This window comes from Engystomops pustulosus, chromosome 5 (assembly GCF_040894005.1).
Source record: "Engystomops pustulosus chromosome 5, aEngPut4.maternal, whole genome shotgun sequence".
Lineage (NCBI taxonomy): Eukaryota > Metazoa > Chordata > Amphibia > Anura > Leptodactylidae > Engystomops > Engystomops pustulosus.
The window spans coordinates 149,937,627-149,960,305 of record NC_092415.1 but is presented as its reverse complement, the minus strand read 5'-3'; the positions used below and the strand labels follow the sequence as shown (position 1 = coordinate 149,960,305).

Genomic DNA, 22,679 nt, shown 5'->3' with positions numbered 1-22,679 from the left:
AGATGTTCGGCACATCTGCTTACTTGTCGGGGTGATACGCTGTCCCGGGATCGCTCCTCTTCTTCCACTGAAGTCTCCCCGTGCTGCCCGATGTCTCCCCGTGCTGCCCGATGTCTCCCCCGTGCTGCCCGATGTCTCCCCCGTGCTGCCCGAAGTCTCCCCCGTGCTGCCCGATGTCACCCCCGTGCTGCCCGATGTCTCCCCCGTGCTGCCCGATGTCTGCCCCGTGCTGCCCGATGTCTCCCCCGTGCTGGCCGATGTCTCCCCCGTGCTGGCCGATGTCTCCCCCGTGCTGCCCGATGTCTCCCCCGTGCTGCCCGATGTCTCCCACGTGCTGCCCGATGTCTCCCCCGTGCTGCCCGATGTCTCCCCCGTGCTGCTCGATGTCTCCCCCGTGCTGCCTATGTCTCCCCCGTGCTGCCCGATGTCTCCCCGTGCTGCCTATGTCTCCCCCGTGCTGCCCGATGTCTCCCCGTGCTGCCCGATGTCTCCCCCGTGCTGGCCGATGTCTCCCCCGTGCTGCCTATGTCTCCCCCGTGCTGCCCGATGTCTCCCCGTGCTGCCCGATGTCTCCCCCGTGCTGCCCGATGTCTCCCCGTGCTGCCTATGTCTCCCCCGTGCTGCCCGATGTCTCCCCGTGCTGCCTATGTCTCCCCCGTGCTGCCCGATGTCTCCCCCGTGCTGGCCAATGTCTCCCCCGTGCTGCCTATGTCTCCCCCGTGCTGCCCGATGTCTCCCCGTGCTGCCCGATGTCTCCCCCGTGCTGCCCGATGTCTCCCCCGTGCTGGCCGATGTCTCCCTGCTGCTTGATTTCTCCCTGCTGCTTGATGTCTCCCCGTGCTGCCCGATGTCTCCCCGCGCTGCCCGATGTCTCCCTGCTGCTTGATGTCTCCCCCGTGCTGCCCGATGTCTCCCCCGTGCTGCCCGATGTCTCCCCCGTGCTCCCCGTGCTGCTTGATGTCTCCCTGCCGCTTGAGGTCTCCATGCTGCCGATCCGCGCGTATCTTCCGACAAGTAAGCAGATGTGCCGAACATCTGTAATCTATTCTTCACTGTGTTCTTCACTGTCTTTTTCACTTAAATGATCCTGTGTTCACTGTTTTTATTCTATTCTTCATTGTTCTTCACTGTGTTTTTTTAATTAAATGCTCGATCTCGAGCAGGGGAAATACTCGTCCGAGCAACGAGCCGTTTCGAGTACCTTAATACTCGAACGAGCATCAAGCTCGGACGAGTATACTCGCTCATCTCTAAATGTATGTGATTTTTTCCACAATACAAGATATTTGTTGTAAAGCCACTTCTTCTACCAACACCAAATGCCTAAAAACACAATGTCAGGGGGAAATGACTTTATGTTATTGGTCACGGCTATGAAATAATAATGTGCTCTTATCTAATTGCATAATCTCTATTCTACCAAAAAAAATATAAAAGGATTCCCCACACACAGTAAAATTCCACTTCAAAAAAGTTGTATACTGTAATAATTAATGGTGCCACCTTGTAGACTTTCCATTATAGAATGTATATGGGGGGACTTATCTTAATGATTGGTGGGAGTATTGATGACTCCACCTGCTAAGAAAGTTATCCTATAAACTGTGGAGGCAGCATAACTTAAAATAACCAAAAAACTTTTTGGACTGACAGATATTCTTGGAAAGAGGCAAGGAAATGTGGATACAACATGGATATTCCCAATAAAAGCTGATCACAGTGTAGTCAGAAAAGAGTCAGAACCTTCACAAAGTACACTCCCAAATCAGCTACTAACCCTCACATCTCATTATTTAGATTTTTTTTTGTTCTTACTAACCATGTCCAGGACAAACACACAATTAATTGTCTCATAGAAAATTAATGAAGTTTTATAAAGTGTTATTGTTTGCTATGGACATACTTGTCTTCGAGCATTATAATGTGGAACACACCGATTTTGGCCTTTGCATTCATAGACTTTTCGAATTTAGAATGTTTGAAATTTAAGAAAATAAGAGGGTTTTTTTACCATATACAGTAATGTCCAAATAATAATTTAGTTCTATTGGAAAAGTAAAGTAAGAAATTATGTATTTAAAAAAAATTTGTCTTTTGGCGTAGCTGAGAAATAGAATTAAATCAGAATAAGTCCATGCATTCACTCACTTTTATACGATTACTGCACTTAACAGAAAGAAAAAAGCTTGTAGGAGGATATCGGGTTAGTGCAGTTAACATTTCAGTCTACATTTTCCATTTTACGTGTTCACATAAAATTCATGAGATGAAGTCAAGGCAGCTGTTGTTATTTTAAATTGAATTTCGGTGACATAGGAAAAGTTTTAAAGATCAAGAAACAATAAGTAATAATTACAAAGAAGAAATGTGTGCAGATTTCCTCTTATTATATCTATTTTGCAGAATATAGTCTGTTGAGTCTTATGTAAAATTATATACAGTATATTCTAAGTGCAGACAGGTATGACTATACTAGTGACCACATATCACCACAAATAGTCTGGGAAGAAACTAAACTCCTTACAGAGATCATGAAACCAGTTAATGGCCAATGTTGGTACCACATGTCAAAAACAAGCATTTCAGTGCAAACAAACAGAGTGACATGTTAAAGGTACCGACTCAATATATAGTTTTTGAAAAAATATCAAATATCTTTATTTAAATTCATACTACAGACAAGTTAAATAGCATTTAATAGCAGCCACGTAGATATGTGCAAAGAATAAGCAGTGGTTGCTGTAAAACCCTCTCCCCTGTAATGCCTGCACGATGCAATCAATTTCCTAGTATAATATAAAGCATAAATAAATACAATCAAAGCTCTATATGCTGTGAAATGGCTAAATAAATGAAAAGATATCACTGGGATAACAGGAGGGTGGGCTGGCTCCCCACACGTTGCGCCACTTAGCCCTGTGGCTTCTTCACAGGGCCACAGATCTAGGTGGCGCAACGCGTGGGGAGCCAGCCCCCCCCCTCCTGTTATCCCAGTGATATCTTTTCATTTATTTAGCCATTTCACAGCATATAGAGCTTTGATTGTATTTATTTATGCTTTACATTATACTAGGAAATTGATTGCATCGTGCGAGTATTACAGGGAAGAGGGTTTTACAGCAACCACTGCTTATTCTTATGATTTCAAATTTGTTGTAACAATGCAACAGTCTAGAAATCACAGACTTGGAACAACCAACTTCTCTTGCAATAGCCAATATTCATCTGGACAACCTACTGCTAGAGAGTTTCAGTCACTTTGGAATGGCACAACATTCTTGCAAAGTCAGTGCAAACTGGAATGTTAGGCTACCAGTTTAATAGGGGTTGTCAGATAATTAAAGGAATTTGCTCATTCTCAAATTTTAATCCCCTAGTTATGTTTATACAATGAAGATCATATTTGACCCCCTTAATTTACAATTTTAGTCAGTTGTATTGCTGTTTTTAGCATCACCCAGTCAGTGTAAAATTCAGCAGTGTAGGCAGGCACTAGCTGAGCAGACATTTCATTATTCCTCTGTGCTATGAGATGCTGTGTGCTAACAATGTGCTGACAAATTATCAGGGTACAAAGTTTATACAATTTCATCTAGCTTTTGAAAATGTTACTAATATCTGACACATAAAAAAAAGTGATGAGGCAGATATAAGACACAATAACATACTCAGTTCTGCTGCCTCACCTAATCAATTAAACACACAGTCAGCACTGCTATGTCACCCACTCCCCTTGGATTCAGAGCTTGTCTTGTTGCTGCTGTGTCCTCTTCATGCTAGTGGGGGGTGCTACTGAACCAGAAAGTGCCTCTGTCTGTAATTTGCTCTCTGCCTCCTACCCAAAAATAGGCTAAAGGAATCTGCCTGACCATAGTCAAAAGATTTACAGCCGGATCCAGGGACAATCAAATTGTGTACACCAGGACTGATAGAGACCGTTTATTTATTTATTTAAGAAACTTGTCTTTGTGGGAATACCCCGTTAAGGAAATTTGGTAAATAAAGAATACACAACTATATTTCATCCCTGCGAGTGCTGTGGCTTCCTCTTTAAAATTGATTGACATTTAATTCAAACACCTGGATTATCAGCCTAGATCACCCACATTAGATCTTCATTTATATGGGTGGATTTTAAACTGAAGGATTGCTTTCTACAATCTTTGCAGGTATTTAAAGTGATCTCTAATTCTGATCAGTGTATTTTCTCATTTATCTAATTTACATTTTTATTCCATTATTTTGGAATATATACAGTTAACAAAAAAGCTTAAAATATTCCTCTTTTACACATTTCAGAATACTTTTACAAAGGACTACACAATGATTTAGAAAATTGTGTGTTTTTCTCTCATTTTGATCTCCAGTGTTACAAATTGCAGCCTGGCCATGATATTCCTAGCATTTCACAAAAGTGTTTTGATGTTTTGTGAAAAATTGCAGACCTTATCCAAATTCAAATAAAGATTTCAATTCAAATAAAGAGTGGACACATTTGTCATATAGTAGTTCTACATTTGGATAAGAGTTAGAATTTTTGAGGAATCCACTCTGTAATGGTCAAGTCTAAAAACACTACTTTATGCTAAATTTACGTGAATGTTGTTTTTGAGCATGATAGCCATTGTTTTTACATATAACACATACCCCCTTGTATTTTAGTGGGCTCACATATACAATCATGAACTGTCAACTCATTGCCTGAGCTAAAATTATAGTTCAGGTCCTATTAGTATCAAGTTTCAGTTCTTGGGCATTATTCTTCTATTCTCATAGGTGTGTGAGTATAACTCACATGCTGAGAACACAAGGGCCATAAACAACAGACCACAAGTTTGTGGCATAATATTCCACATGTTCATGTACAAGTAACCTTGGACCTTAAAGGGAACCTGTCACCAGGTACCACATTTACACTAAAGACAGGTTGCAGAAGCCCATCATGCCTGCAGTGCAAATATGCCTTTCTTTCTTCTTCTATAAGCATTTGCTTTGCACTATAATTGTGTGTAATAACTTACATCGCACTCTGACAGAATCCTCTGTTTAGTTCCAGGGGATGGTTTGGATGTATTTCCAATAACAACATGTCTTGTCTGTGCTACAGACTGCCCAGCTCTGGGCCCCTACCTTTATGCTGCTGTACAGCTCCTCCCTCTCCTACTACACCGGACTGTGACCTCTGTAAAGGAGCAGGAAGAAGGAGCTCTACAGGAGCACAAAGGTTGGGGACAAGAGCTGAGGAGTGAGCAGCACAGATAAGTCCCATGTTGTACAAGGTAAGTTATAACACTTATATTGTAATGCAAATGCTTATGGAAAGTAGAAGGGTATATGTCCAATGCAGGTTTCATGGACTTCTGCAACCTGTCTTAAGTGTAAATTAGGTCCCTGGTGACAGGTTCCCTTTAATTACGTTCTTCTAGTGTATTGCTGTCTATGGCTATGAGGCTGCTCTAAAGCATGTCACTAAATGCTGTTAAAAAAGTAAGTTGACAGCCTCCAAAAGTATTGACAAAACAGAACTATTACTGGAAAATAAGTAAAAACAGGAAAATTCACTTTACTGACAATGGTGTTGGGTGGAGTGAAAGCTGCTTTCCATCTACTGTCTAATCTGTATTGTCTTCTATTATAAAGGCATCCACTCAAAATAGTTTGCAAAGGATAAAGAAACACATGAATTTCATCGTGCAACACATGCTTTTGTAGCGGCCACTGAAGTGAAACTTTAAAGTATATGGTGTAATTTTTTTACAACCTAAAAGTTGATCCCAAATTTTAATTCTTAAAGCCAATCAAACTGAGACAGACTCCTCTGCCAATTTTCAAGAGACGTCAATGTAAACCTATAATTAAGTATCTTATTTTTAATCTCAGCTTCCTTCAAACAGCAATACAAGAAGAGACGGATTACTTCCTAAACCCATGTTGTATCATACTGGCAAAATTCTTCGGGCCATTTGTGTCCCGATGACCTGTGTTATTGTAATCCAATAGCTTTATACTACTGTTAGATGGGAGACAGAACAAGATATAATAAATCCTCTTTGATACCATTGAACAGGTACAGCAGTTTTACAGCAGCCTGGTATTATACTAGGTGTCTGAGAATAAAGCTAAGAGAAAATGTACAAGAATACAAGGATTAGCTTTTCTGATTTTAATGAAGGTGTTTTCCAGAAGCTGACTGCAGTTGAAGGCCAATTTCTCATCTGTTGGGATTTGACCCAAAGCCAAGCCTTAACACAAAGTCTGGCAGTCTCATCATTCCATTTATTTATATGTGGTTTTCTTGTTAATTCACTAAAATTCATGCTGACATATCGTTATCATTGTATGGTAATGTTTAAAAGTAGTTTGTAGTAGTAGTTCGCAGGTTACTTCATAAAGAGTATGCCCTCATAGAGGGCTTACTCACCTGCCCGTCGCATCCCGAATGGCAATAAGTTGCTTTTATAAAATTTTAGAATTACTATGTTTCGTAGAAATAGATCTTTATAACATATGCAAAAAAGCCTGGCTCTGCCATGGCTCTGTCGATAATTAATGTATGCACGAACCCCCGGCCGATTGACACACTGACACTATGCTAAGAGAGCCGGTGACGTCACCATATCTCCCTCTGTTGTTCTCGCGGTCATGGCATATTCTGCTCATTTGAATATGTTATAAAGCTCTATTTCTACGTAACTCGGGAATTTAAGATGTGACAAAAGAAGCTTATTACCATTTGGGATGGGACGGGGAAGTGAGTATAAACATCTACAATCAGGTAGATATCCTTTAATAATTGTAATGAGTGTCTTGGAACACAGTTATTGCCATGTGTCCCTGCTAGGTCAATGACCTTTGCCTAAGAATAGACATTGTACAACTGTGTGAATGACAGATGTAGCTGGACTCTTAGGCAAGACACTTCCCCCTTACTTGCTATCTTTATAATTAGTTGATCATTCTAGCTTTATCATTAAAGGACTTGTATGGCAACATGCATACTGATATGTCATCTGTCATATGTTCTTAGCCTGTGAGGGGAAGCTCCAGGATTTCATTATAAATAAAGAAGTAGCTTGAATTCTCTCTGAGGGTAAGATGGAGCAGCTGTGTCTGTCTCTACCCCCACAACTACCCAAGCAAGGGGGATGGTTCTATTCTCCCTGTCATCCTGTCTGTTTGTCTAATTCTCACACCCACAGATAACTGGTCATAGCCATTGCAGAATCATGGGTGTTCTACTGCTTTACAAGTTTGCACTTTCAGCCTTTGCAACTAGCAGAACGCGATGGTATTGTTAACTTTTCCTAAAGCGATGACATACATGTACTCATGGCTGCTGCAGTCCATCTCTGCCCTTGGTGGCTTGACTGCCTACAAGTATAGCATAAAATAACTGAAATTAAGGAGGGACAGTATTTTTGTACCATTGACTTCAGCAAATGTATCAACATATAACAGACACAAAGGTGGCTAAAAAAACTGAGGTCTAGATATTTGCCTTAAAAAAACCAACAATCGGAAAATGTGTGAAATTCAAAGGGTTCACCTTGAATGAACACTATAACTGTATGCTTATAAAATTGTTTAATACTTTATTTTGTACTCATACATTAGAAATAGGTTTGATAACAGTAAAATCGAAGGACTTTGCTCCCAGTGTTTGTCAGTGTAGAGGGTTTTATTCAAACATCTACAACTAACAGACTTGCTGAACTAACTACAGATGACACACACTTAAAATACGGACCTCTTTCATTTACAACAAGTAAATAAATAGGGGAAGGGTCTATCCACTGGATAAGAGGGGGGGGGGGGCAGGAAAGTTGCTGCTGCAGCCAGTTGTCTTATAGCATCATTTCCCAGCCTTGGTATTTTTCTGATGGTCTTCATCTATGACTTCTTTTGTTTCTGGAAATAATTCCCTTAACTATTTTGCAGATATAACAATAATGAGGCTCAAATTTAGGATGCTTATTGTCTCCTGGGCACAATGTGATTTGGTATTACGGAATATTTCATTTTTTATATTGCACATGAAACTGCTATTTTGGTGGGTCTGTGTATTGGGAACAGCAATCAATTTAAAAAGAATATTTGATAGAATTTTTTTTTTGTGACCAATTGTAGGTCCAGCTCACAGAGAGGTTACCCGAACCTGAACAACCCTCCTTTTTAATTTGGTTATTTAAACAGCTGTATATGTTGGTCGGATATATTTTAATATGAGGGACATGTGTAGTAGATAATTGGGCTAACAATTCTGTATGTATTCCCACAGTACAAGTTCTGATGACAATGAACTTGATATTATCATTTTCCTATATAGTCATCATCTAACTGCAGAGGCAGACCCCAGAGATGCATTACATTCAGCCAGGAAAAATTAGACATATAACCTGAGGCTTAACAGTTTCTCCTTCTGTGTGACAAGAATAACCTATGTAGATATCTAAGCATATGTCCTCTGTATTATTAGGAAAACTTTATGCAAGATAAAGGAAAGTTAGTTTAAATGTTTTATGTAATATTTTCTTCTGTAAGTAAACTAAAAACCATGTATGTTGTTTGTACGCACAGCTATAACTTTCAGGACAGAGAGTCTGGAGGTTTGTGAACCAGTATTTTTTCCCCTGGGTGATTGATATTTTTTACATATATATATATAAATTACAGATCTTACAGATTGTACAGATCTTTCTATGAATATTTGCATACTCACAGTTATGACAGGTGGCCCCAGTATATCCAGTTCCTTCGCAGTTGCAAGTTATAGTGTCCCATGTTTGGGTGCACTTGCCTCCATGTTCACAATTATTAGGGACACATCTGTCAGAGAAAATTGGACAAATTTTAGATAAATAAGACATAAATTAGCATTTTGCGTGACCACATTTCAAGCTGCCCACTTAGTATATCAGAGCAAATACCTTTGGCAGATTTTATACACAGTAGTAATTAATCCTCATTAGCACAAACAGATCATAATGAAATGTGACGGCATGTGCCAATTGTACAAAAAGGTGAGGCATGGCAAGACTAATAACAGCCATCTTAATCCAGGAAGCACATCAGGGCACAGGCTGATGGGCTAGATTACTTCTCCAAACTCCATAATTGGCAGAAACACGAGTGCAGACATTAGAAAAGAACAAGAAGAGACATGTTTGCGAACCTTTACTGTTCAATGGTTGGGCCCTAGTCTTGTAACATATCAGGCAGGTTTAACAGCGTACAGAGAGATTGCAATGATTTTCAGAGGCTACTTCTCATCAGTAAAAGGGTAATGAGGTGGCTGTGTGCCTGCTGGCTTTAACAGAAAATAATCAGCCTGCATTGCAAAGCATGGGCATTCGACTAAGGAGAAAAGGCATTAAACAGCAAATCTTATAACAGAACTTGGAATGATTCAATCTTTGATACTTTCTTCCTTTTCAAGCTCATTCATGGCAGCCGCAGGCACAGGCTCCTCTTAGAGATTTAAAGGATGAAAATAACCAAGCTAGGAAGGAGGAGAGAGATGCTGTCCTTAAATCAAGCCTCTCACAATTAATAATGGTGGTGTTTTTTTAACACCTTAGTGCTCAGCGTCTGATATATCGGACATAGACGCTTTCTTTATGCATTTGATGTCATCCTGTCTTGCGACAGGGAGTTGCATTGGTGGGAGGAGCCGGGATTAACAGGGGAATTCCCCCTATGGCATCACAGGACCGATTTGATTGGACCTACAATATCGATCGCTGCCATTGGCCACTCAATACAGACTGGCCAATGACAGTGATCCATGACAACAAGGGGTGGGGGGGGGGGGGGCAAATCATACTATCCCCCCACTCTCAAATGTCGCCATTCTGCATTTGGTGGTGTTGGAGAGCTGAGTGGTAGCAATCTGTCCCCATAACTATTCCCAAAAACACGATTTCTCTCCCCAATCTGCCTCTACCCTTGTGTGTTATGATAGTAGTAGTAGGATGCAACGTGAGAAGGAGGTAATAGTGCACGCCGTCTGTGGAGGAGGTAGTAGTGTGGAGGAGATAGTAGTCCATTCCATCAGGGGAGGAGGTAGTAGTGTATGCCGTGCATGGAGAAGGTAGTAGTGCACGCCATCTGTGGAGCAGGTAGCACTGCACATGAAAGCGGACAAAGATTTCGGCATGTATTTTTTACCTCTAAGACCTTCTAAATGTGTACATTTTAGAGCTAAATGAAAATATTCTTATACAAAAATTGAAATGTACAATGCATGTTTGTTTGATTCCAGAGAAAGAATGTAAGGGTTAGCAGACTTCTCAAATGTGGATTTGAATCATTTGAGATGTTAAGTTTCTAAAATGATGTTACTTGTGGGCGTTTATAAGCCTTTATAGGGCACTTCCAAACTAAATTGGTCACCAAAAATATACTGTATATACTCATGTATAAGCCGAGTTTTTCAGCACAAAATATGTGCTGAAAACGTCCCCTCGGCTTATACACGAGTCAATATCCAGCTATAAAGAGTAAAAAATACTTAAAAAATAATAAACTTATATACTCACCCTTCGGTGGCCCCGATGTGCAGCGCTGCTCCCCCGATGTCCGCGACGTTTGTCTTCAGACGTCCGCGCCGCTTGTCTTCAGGCTTTCGCGTCCGTCTTCTTTCTTCTGCTGGACGCCGCCATGTCTTTCCCCTGAGCGGCACCTTGTACGTCGTCAGCAGTGGCGCGTCATACTAGGCGCCGGCCGGGAGAGAGCAATGGCGGCGCCCAGCAGAAGAAAGAAGAGGGGCGCGGAAGCCTGAAGACAAGCAGCGCGGAAGCCTGAAGACAAGTGGCGCGGACATCGGGGGAGCAGCGCTGCACATCAGGGCCACCGGAGGCTGAGTATATAAGTTTATTTTTTTTAATGCTGGGGGCAAGCTGTATACTACTGGGGGCAAGCTGTATACCACTGGGGGCAAGCTGTATACCACTGGGGGCAGGCTGTATACCACTGGGGGCAGGCTGTATACTACTGGGGGCAAACTGTATACTACTGGGGGCAAACTGTATACTACTGGGGGAAGGCTGTATACTACTGGGGGCAAGCTGTATACTCCTGGGGGCAAGCTGTATACTACTGGGGGCAAGCTGTATACTACTGGGGGCAAACTGTATACTACTGGGGGCAAACTGTATACTACTGGGGGAAGGCTGTATACTACTGGGGGCAAACTGTATACTACTGGGGGAAGGCTGTATACTACTGGGGGCAAGCTGTATACCACTGGGGGCAGGCTGTATTCTACTGGGGGCAAGCTGTATACTACTGGGGGCAAGCTGTATACTACTGGAGGCAGGCTGTATACTACTGGGGGCAGACTGTATACTACTGGGGGCAGGCTGTATACTACTGGGGGAAGGCTGTATACTACTGGGGGCAAGCTGTATACTACTGGGGGCAAGCTGTATACTACTGGGGGCAGGCTGTATTCTACTGGGGGCAAGCTGTATACTACTGGGGGCAAGCTGTATACTACTGGAGGCAGGCTGTATACTACTGGGGGCAGACTGTATACTACTGGGGGCAGGCTGTATACTACTGGGGGAAGGCTGGGCTGGCTGTATACTATAGGGGGCTGGTTGGCTATATACCGGGGGGGGGGGTCTGTGACCAATGCATTTCCCACCCTCGGCTTATACTCGAGTCAATAGTTTTTCCCAGTTTTTGGTGGTGAAAATAGGGGTCTCGGCTTATACTCGGGTCGGCTTAAACTCGAGTATATACGGTAGTGGGTTTTCAAAACTATTGGAAATCTGAGATTTTGTTACCAAAAATATTAAAGATTTAACTTCCATAAAAAATAAGCAAATGCAAAAAAGGAATATGGAAATATAAAGACGACAAATGGCAAAAAGTTTCTGGAAAAAGAATGTTTTGTGGCATGACAAACCCAACCCAAATGCGAAAACCCAACCAATCAGAAAAATGATACTACTAACTTAAACTACAATGTTTCACAAGAAAACAATCTCAAAATCACTGGGATAAATTAAAGTGTTGAAAAGTTATTTCTACAGAAAAAGACACTGGTCAGATTAAAAAAAGGGCTTAACCTCAATGTACAAACTGGCTGTGTCCTTAAGGAGATAAGGGGCTAGATAATCCATATGTGTGAACCTATATAAATATATTTATATAGAACCAACATTTATTCATTATCTTAGTTTTTTCAAGAAAACTTAACTGCTACTTTACTTGTGTCAATGTGTAATAATAGGGAATGATCTAGGACAAAGTGTTCAGTGTTGAATAAAAACCTGCAGTCCTGCTCTATTCGGACATTCCATCAATCCGTAAAAACAAGTATAGGAACAGGAAACATAACAGCTCAGCCTACCAATACAATTCAAAAGCAGCAGGCATTCTTAGTCATAGCCTAAACACATTCAAAATGTATTGGTTAGCTGTTTTTATGGATTGACAGAATGTCCCAGTAAAGCATGACTGCAAGTTATTGGCGCCAGAAGATGGCAAAATAAAAAAAAATATTTTTGTACAGGAGGTTTTAAGTTTTGTAAATGTATGAAAACATTATAAAACCTATACATATTTGGTATCCCCATGATCATACCGGCCCAAAGAATAAAGTACATATGTCATTAGTGGCGGACAAAGAAAGCTGTAAAATCCAAGCCCACAAGAAAACGTCGCAAATGCGTTTTTTCACCTTTTCCACTGCATTTGGAATATTTTTTCCGTTTCCCAGTATATGGTATGGAAGAATAAATACCATAACTATTAATAGCAATTTGTTACGCAGTACATAAGCCATCACAAAGCTCTTTACGTGTAAAAATTTAAAAGTTATGGATTTTTGAAGGTGGGGAGTGAAAAATAGAAATGAAAAAACAAAAAAAGGCCAGGTCGTTAAGGGGTTAAATTAGAACACTTACAGAAGTGCTCAAAAAACAGACATAGAACTGTTACAAGGAGCCGGCATAATGATAAATAAACCCAATATATGACTATTGCCAGTGTCTTTCAATAACTAGTAAAAGGACTGTAGTACAGCAGAAGCTTGACAAAGACTATTATGTAGTCAAAATGTTGCAGTGTGGTGAATAAAACACTCAGTGGAATATGATGCAGTCCTTTTACTAGTTATTGGATGACATTTGGACCACCACCAAGGTCAACAAGCTGCGGGTACCCTCCTCATCAGATAAAACTCTGAAGGGTATGCTGTCTAAATATGCCTTCTCTAGCTATTACCAGTGTATCACAGAGACCCTCATCCACACTTACAACATAACTTTTTCCTCCAAAAACACTGTTTCATTTAAAAAAGTGCACAGCTCTGCTTTATAAAGTCCTTGCTCTCCCATCTCCTTCCGGTACTGCCTCATCTTACATAATTCTCTGCTCTGTTCTTCATGTCGCGGTCTATAGACATAACTGACTAGTGAACTATAGGAGTCAGTTTATTAGGACTTCTTTAGTGGTCAGTATGCAAGTGCAACCAGCACTGGTACCAGCACTCCACCCCTTCCGACCCAGGTGTTTTTAATTTAGCAGAAGACTGCATATAGGGGCCACCTACTTCCTCTCAGCTAGTGTCTGAGACCACATGGAATAGTGAGTATTCAACACCTGTTCACACATGGTGAGCCTTTTTTCCTGTTCACATGGTGCAATATTGCATGGCGTCCGCCGCTTCTGTGGTGCGGTGCTGGTGGGAGCCCGGGGCCTGGAGCCATGGGGGCTATGCCTGCCAGTATGGGTGCTGGGGGGCAAACGGGTCTTGGACTCTGCCGGCGCTGTACTGCAGCAGTGGTGGACGCCATGTAATGCTGCACATAATAGCGTAGGGACCCACCATAAAGAGGTCACCGTGAAGTGGTTGGTGGACTTATACAATTTGATCAAAATGTAACTAAGAACCTCTAGTTCGTTATATAATGTAGCCTAGCGGTAGTAGATCATTGTGTGATGTGTGGAAGTGCGGTCCAGTCCTTTTTCTCTCCCCATGTTGAAATTGGAATATTTTAAGATTTACATATTTACCTGGAGAGTAAAGAAAATACCAAAAAAAGTTTTACAATGTTACATGCATTTACAAATATTTGTGCCTTCCCCTCTGGGTTGGAAATACCCTGATATCTATATCACTAATAAAAAAGCAGCTTTTCCACACATGCTATCACTAATTAATAGACTGTCCTTGATGTGTCTTTGTGTAATATCTTAGTCTTTGTGTTGTAAATTTTAGCTTGTCCAGAATTTTGATGGGGTGTCATGATATAGTTTTAGTTGGTTTTGAAGATTTAGTGTACTTGATCAAATTAGCGTGAGGCTGGTGAATAAAATTTAGACTCCATCCCTCAGCATCTGACAATTATTTCGGCAGAAACTGACAGGTATCAGTTTATTCTGCCATGATCTTATGTTCACTTGTATATTTAGTCATCTATTGTTAGATAACAAAAATCACTGGTAGCATCATTATTAGCAACATTATATTTATTATAAGTGATACTAGCAAAAAGTCTGGAAACAAAATATAAATGTTTATGTTGTTAAAATGCTATTTCTTTTCTTGATCAAATGATATGTTTTGTCAGTAGAGCTGCTTCTATAGTTAAATTGAAGAATATTTAATTATCATTAGCAATGTCAGGTTTCATAATTTAAAGGGGTCTTCTCGTCTGGGAATTTACATTTCGTTTCATTAATCTGCCATTTATAAACATTTCTTCAATTAGATGTTATTTAAAAAAATGTTCCTGTGTGAAGATAATTTCTCATAAATGTAGTATTATGGTACCTCAGAAACAAGACTATGTCCTCGGATACGGCCACCTCTGCTGGAGTGATTGCACAAGGAAACAAACAGTTTCTGAATATTAAATGTCCGGGAGTTACTGTATATCATACAGCCGTCCTGTGGTAATGTACACTAAATTCAGGAGTCAGGCAGGACTTAATAGCACGTATCTGGCCACCGCTGCCAAAATGTGTGGTGGTCGTATCCGAGGAAGCTATCTCGTTTCTAAGGGACAACATGGCGACATTTCTGAGAGATTTAGTGTAAAGGAGTCGTACTGCACACCAGTTTGCTTGTTCAGGTGCTCTGGATAGGGGCCCAATCCCATTAATACATCTGATATGGAATCCAGTCACACTGATTGTTAGTCTTAGATAAGTGGTAGTTTATTTTGGCAAACAGATAAGTGTAACGTTTCGGTCAAACAATGACCTTCGTCAGACACAGTCTGTGTTAGATTCTATTAATTACGTCTGCTATGCAGATGTTCAGCGCTTAGTAGGAATAGCGGAACCTCCGCTTTGTGGTCTGGGCGCGCTGACCACAAAGCGGAGGTTCCGCTATTCCTACTAAGCGCTGAACATCTGCATAGCAGCCCTAATTAATAGAATCTAACACAGACTGTGTCTGACGAAGGTCATTGTCTGACCGAAACGTTACACTTATCTGTTTGCCAAAATTAACTACCACTTATCTAAGACTAACAATCAGTGTGACTGGATTCCATATCAGATTTATGAGAGATTATCTTCACACAGGACTATTATTTTTAATAGCATCCAATCGAAGAAATGTTTACATATGGCAAATGAATTTAATTAAATTTAAATGCCCAGAAAAGGGTTATAATAACTAAAGAGAGTATTATATGATAAGGGGGCCAATAAAGGGAACATTATAAATTGCTCCACTAGGAGCAAAAGACATGGTTACGCACACTCCCTCTTTCACTGTCCTAAAATTTGGGAGATTTGCATTAATGAACCATGAATTCAGTACACTAATAGCACGAGAACAACTGTTGTGTTAGGTTTGCAGGGGAAAATGCTCAGACTTCTGGTCCTTCCTCCAATGCTTCTGGTGGTGCTAGCAGCGTTCTCCGACCTCCTGCGCGTCTCCCCACAGACTCTACCTCTCATCCGCTACCAGCAGTCTCTGGCGCATGCTCTGGGCAGCGGCTGCTAAGACCTTGCGCTGTTTAGGGGTTGTGTTCTGGACTGCTGGGAGTTGTGGTACCTCTGCATGGTGTCTACGATTGTGCTGTGTTGTTGCACCATGAGGGGTTAATACCCAGAAGTTGTCCAGCTCCAATCAGGTTCTAGAGGTGGGGTTCTGGTTGCATTTTTACAACACAAAAGTTCCCTTCCTGCGAGTAGGCACTTACTGTCTCAGAAACATCCTTTTAATGAAACCTATTCTCTACTTATAACACACGGCACTCCCTCCCTTCTTCCCCACTAACACAGAATTACCCCCTTTTTTTCTCCCTCCAGTCACAACACACAACTATTCTCTAACCTCCAACACATAGGAGCTTTACCCACTCACAAGACACGGCCTTCACTCACTCTCTATTACCTCTTTCCCCCTTTATCATAAGAACTGCTACAGTTCTATGCTGTGAGGGGGAAGGGGCAATGCAGCCAATCAGTGACAGACCTTGGTGACGTGGATTGTTCTGATTGACAGGAAAAGGTCCTGTGTAATAGGAGCCAAAGCAAGATAAGTCCACTTTACTTTTTTATTTAATTATAAATCCTTAGGAAGCAGGGAATGGAAAAGGAGTGCCCAAATAAGAAGAGGAGAAAGTCAAGGTGGTGGTGAAAAAGAAGAAGTGGAAAAAGAAATTAAAAAATGCAAAGGAAAAAGTGTGGAAGACGAAAAGTTATACTAGTAATTTTTTAAAGATAGTTTCTCTCTAATCAAAATACTAGCATACATATAACATGTGGACATGATCATTACTACAGCCAATGATATTCCAGATTTTACAACTAGATTTCAATTTGTAAATGAAAGCGGAGAACTGCAGATGTCACCTTTATTATTATGGTTTAAACAAATCTGTCATAAAGTACTAGATAGATAAATAAAGAATAAAAGTGTGTCTAAAAGTTGTGCTCCCTTCATCCTACACCCTGACATAGGTGTACTAGAGAAACAATTAGATTGTCTGTGCTTATATTTTATTGAAGTGCAGCTTTTGTCTGGATTTTTGATGCATAATTAGTTGTGGTTGGAGGCAGAATGCACAAACCAAAACCAGTGGCAGCTAAGAACATAGTATAAAAATCTGCCTTTGGTAAACAAATATTTTGAAAACAATTTTGATTGCTTCATGTATTGTTATTCTCCATAGCCCTATTATTTCCTACATTAACCCACAACATCATCTATACTAGATATGGATCACAAACTACTTAAGGTCTCGATCAATCCAGGTCAGAAATATATGCTGTATACAGGCAGTCCCCGGGTTACATACAAGATAGGGTCTGTAGGTTTGTTCTTAAGTTGAATTTGGATGTAAGTCGGAACTGTATATTTTATCATTGTAATCCCAGCCAGAACATTTTTGGTCTCTGTGACAATTGGATTTTAAAAATGTTGGGTTGTCATAAGAATCAATATTAACACTAATGTCTCATTACAGACACCGGTGATAACTGTTATAGCTGATTATTGTAGCCTAGGACTAAAGTACAATAAATTACCAATATCCAGAGGTCCGTTTGTAACTAGGGGTCGTATGTAAGTCGAGTGTTCTTAAGTAGGGGACCGCCTGTATAGAAATGGGATACACACCAATGTTCTTTAATCTATAAATTTTAATCTATAAATAATGCTACCCCCCTGGGAACCTGAGTTCTCCAGACCCGGAGCAAAATTCCTTTTGGGGCCCCTTCTTATTATAATCAAAATATGGTAACTTATAAGAAGTAAATCTTTTATCTGGGAACTCCTGAACGTTCCAAGGGATAAACAATTTACTATATAAATGCACCCTTTTTGTTGCTGAATTCACCCTCTTCTTTTCGTCAAGTGCCAAGAGCACTTTTTTGTGATATGCCCCCCTTTTTTTTTTAAGGGGCCCCTATTTTTATGTCAAGTGTCCACTTTTTTTTTTAAACAGTGGCCCTACTTTTTTTTTTTAAACGGAAAAAAATTTGTTAGGATGCCCCTGAGAGTGGCAGGTACGTTGGCTTGCTAGGCAAATTGACCCCCCTGTGCAACACATGTTCGTAACCACATTACCAACACATACATGTATGTCATAAACATATATGTGTAATACAGTCAAATACAAATATGTATATCACAGATATACGAATATGATACAGTCATACACACATATATACGTATAATACATATATACACACATATGTATAAGATAGACATATACACACATATATGCAAAATACAGACATATACACAGCAGTACACAGATATACATACACACATACTGTATATGCATAACACAGACTTGAGAGACAAGGTGAAACGCCTGGCATGAAAAAACTGATGTTTCTAATCCTGAGTACTGGACACCTCTAACCAGTTTGTTATTCCTGATCCCTTCTGGAATATTTGTATCATGTAAAATAGTGCTCATGGTGCTCTTACTGCTATAATATTCAGCTTTCGATTAAGAGTAAAGTCAAAATATATGGGACACATGTATCTCACAAATGTAACACCCCATCCTAAAAGACTATTTTTGCATCTACCATTCTTTTTAGACTATGGGACTTATTTACTAAGGGTCCGCGGCTGTACTTTAGTCAGATTTTATGACGTTTTTGGGATTTGCGTCGCTGTGACAGGTATTTAACTGGGGATTGTGTTGCAAGTGATCGGATTGTGGCACTGCTGCTCTGGCTTTCATGCAACAAAAATGGGGGGTGGGAAGATCCGACTGATTCCGACTGAGACAGGATTTAACTTTCAAATTGTGTTGCAAGACAATGCACTTACATACACCAGGAAGAAGAAGGGGAACTCTGGCGCACGATCTTAGTGAATTGCGGCAGAGTGCATGATCGTTGGACAATGCACTTTCTGTGTACTCCTCTGGACAGGTAAGTAAATGTGCCCCTATGATCTCTTCTGCTCTGCTCTAATGTAATATAAACCTCTCTTTCCCCACTTTTGTAGACTAGTCCCTTCTATTTCCAATGCTGTATATCATGACCCTCTACAACCTCTCTCCCTCAGACAAATAACCTCTCTGTTGATACTCCATATTCTCCTGCAATCGGACACCTTCTCCCTAGATGCTGTGTGGGTGCCTCACATTGTGTTCTAGTTAAAACCTAGGGCAGCCTTAGGCTGAAGTAACTGAAGTAACTAACCTATCGAAAGAAAGGTTAGCTAAAACTCAAAGTTTAAGTAAACTTTTAAATGATCCCATTTTCTGTTCTGCTTTGTAGGTCAAAAAGGCCTAAGCTAATCCTCTTAAAACAAGTCAATTTCTAAGTTGTTTTCCTGTTGAAACAAAGTAACTTTATTTAAACTCACTGATGAAAAGTAACGTCGAGTCATGTTTCTTCTAATCTATCCTTGATTTTTTTAAGCCCTGGCTTCTAATTAAGTAATTGTTATTTTGTATAATTATTTAGAAGACTTTTGGTAACTATTGGTGTTACACACCTCAGCAGTACTTCTTAGCAAACTATTTACATGTATGTGATTCTTCTATGGAAACAGCATTGTCTTAGTATCAGGCTGTCAAGATAGCAAAATGGTAATTTATGCTGCTGACCTACTTAATGTTGGTAAGGACCTACTGACTCCGTATCTGCTTCCCACTCTTTATATTGCCTCTGGCCTGCATTAATTTATGCATTGTGTTTTATTGCCTAACCGATTGGATTTGTCAACATCAGTTCGTGTCCAGGGTTTGAACTAGCACTAGAAATTCTGTCTGCCATACTTTTTGAACTCAACATTTCTTGTACCTCATCAGTTCTGGTTCTGTCTCATGGCTGACACTGGCAGAGACTTCTGTGTCTTATCCCTTTTATTTTATTGTCTCTCAAATCTAAGAATTGCCATTTAAGGAACTAAACAGTTTATTCCAAACCTCCTTTCAAGAAGCAGTGCTGGGGACCTAGGTTCTAGTCCCATCCAAGTCAACATCTGCAAAAAAATTTTTATGTTCTTTCCATGTTTGTGTGGGTTTCCTCCCACACTCCAAAACATACTGGTAGATTGATTAGATTGTTAGTCCCATTGGGGACAGGGACCAATTTGGCAAGTTCTGTGCAGCGCTGCAGAATCTGTGTGCCCTATATAAATAAAGGAATTAATTCAAAGGATCCTAGTGAAAAATGTGACGATCCCTTGAATTCTGTATCTCATAATCTTTAGTACCAAACTGGTTGGAGTGCAAGGCTCCACCATAACAGGTATCCAGATCTACCACAGGTATAACATATATGGCAATTGTTTATCGGAACCTCCTCTAAACAGAGATAGAGCAGCTGTACAAAGGCCTAAGGGAATCAAATGTCAATGACATGGTGCTGTTATTGCTTTCTATGGATGAGATGGGATTATCGGAAGGGAAGTGGAAAATGTGGAATGTTTCCCTTTGCCACACATGTGCAACTTCCCTTGCATGGCTGTTGTAAAGATACAACAACAAGTAACTGCATTTTTTAAATATTGTGATGACCACATCGGTGTACATTCTTTCCGTGTCTTTCTTTGTCATTATGTGTTTCACCCTCAACTCATTGGTGGTCATTTATCCTATCCTTTGTTTGTTTTGGCTTGTTTTTGCTATCTTTTTTCCACTTCCTACTTTGGTCATTTATCAACCTCATTTTTTTCTTGTGTTAAATTGTTTTTTTTCTCAGATCTCTTTTACAACAAATTTGTCACACAAATTTTTTCAAGTCACTTCTTTCCATTTTCTAAGTTTTCCTTAAGTATGGTTTCGTCTGGAGTTTTTTGCGCCAAAAAATGTTGCAAATGTTAGTGATTTGAAATGATAAGTGTTATTTGCAACATTTAAAACATCTGAAATAGTAGATCAATGGGGCAGATTTATCAAACACTCTGAAAGTCAGAATATTTCCAGTTGCCCATGGCAACCAATCACAGCTCAGCTTTCATTTCACCAGTGCTCATGAATATTTTAAAGGGGAGCTGTGATTGGTTGCCATGGGCAACTGGAAATATTCTGACTTTCAGACTGCTTGATAAATCTGCCCCAATGTGTCTTACTGATGATACACAAATGTACGGGGGACTGCAGTGCACATTTCAAAATGTCCCCAAAAAGTCATAAAAATTGCAATGCGCCAAAAAAAGTCTCAAAAACGACAGAAAAAAAGGAAGAAAAATAAAGTTAAATAACAAACCCTTGTATAATGATTGTGCTACAAACTCATTGGGGGTCATTTACTAAGGGGCCGATTTGCGTTTTCCCGACATGTTACCCGAATATTTCCGTTTTGCGGCGATTTTCCCTGTATTGCTCCGGGTTTTTGGCGCACGCGATCAGATTGTGGCGCATCGGCACCGGCATGCACGCGATGGAAATCGGGGGCCGTGGTCGAACGATAACCCAACGGATTCGGAGAAACCGTCGCATTAAAAAAAAAAAGTGTTGCGGGACACGCACTTACCTTCACCAAGTATAGCATCGTGCACTCCGGTGGGCCTCGGCGGACTTCAGCGCAGCAGCGACACCTGGTGGACGTCGGAGGAACTGCCTTAGTGAATCGCCGGAAGACTCGAATCCACCGCAGAGAACGCGCAGCTGGATCGCGAATGGGCCGGGTAAGTAAATCTGCCCCATTAAGTAGAAGTTATAGGTTGAAGGGCAACACTGTGCACACTATCCCTTTTGTGTAACATGTGTCCTCCACATGTACTATTGTCCCAGCAAAACTCTTACCTCTACTCTACCTATTGTATAAATAGTCAAATGTTTTCTACATTGCACTACAGTAGTTACTCAAATCTAACAGTTTAATAATTTAATGTTTTTCTATTAACTTTAAAGAAAATATGTAAATGTTCATTTTGCGATAAAAATATGCAAAGTTGAATTCAACACATTAGATTTTTTTAAGCGAATGCATACATATAAATATTTTATTTCATTTTCTATACAAATTTAAATATAGATTCAGGAAAATGGAAACCTTATTAAACTGTTTAGATATTTATATTGCAATTTTGAAAATAATGAAAAAGTCTCAAAATGGTAAGGTTTTTATCCAAAGTAAATAATTTCTACTTGTGTAATAATCTTTTTATTACTGTATATAGCAGTGATGGCGAACCTTTAAGCGGCCGAGTGCCCAAACTGCAACCCAAAACCCCCTTTTTTATTGCAAGGTGCCAACCAAAAATTAAAGCAGTAACTTATTGCTCCCTGTTCCTCAACAACGTTCAATCATATTGGCCTCCTGAGGACAAGATGGATAATTTGCATCATTTTAGCTTCTTTCCAGTGTTCCTCCATACTCTGAAAATTGTGGGGCCAGCAGAAGGTCCTGTTGGGGTGGTGGCCCGAGTGCCCACAGAGAGGGCTTGGAGTGCCGCCTCTGGCACCAGTGCCATAGGTTCGCCACCACTGGTATATAGTATGTGATATTGTTTTTTTCTTCACCCATTGGACTTATTTTTTTACCTTACCTTTTATGCTAAATTGTTCACATCCCATGTAATAAATGTTGAAATTGACATAAATTGTTTACATATAAATAGATTTGCACTTTTTCCCATTATAGGTAATTCCACTCCTTGACAATCTGCAGTTCTCACCTGTGGCTCTATGATGCTGTTTTACCTTACTGAGTGTTTAGCAAACCTTAACAAAAGCTATTTTAGAAGATGACTCAAGAGAATTGTCTGCCAATGTGATGTGAAAAATTGG

The 22,679-nt window shown here is 40.3% G+C and overlaps 1 protein-coding gene across 1 annotated transcript in view; it reads right to left on the bottom strand.

The window, feature by feature from the left end:
- Positions 1-22,679, bottom strand: part of CNTNAP2 (contactin associated protein 2) — a 1,040,519-nt gene that overhangs the window by 367,714 nt on the left and 650,126 nt on the right. Inside the window, exon 11 of the mRNA XM_072153374.1 lies at positions 8,720-8,826. Coding sequence (XP_072009475.1) covers positions 8,720-8,826 — 107 coding nt within the window. The remainder of the gene's footprint in view (positions 1-8,719; positions 8,827-22,679) is intronic.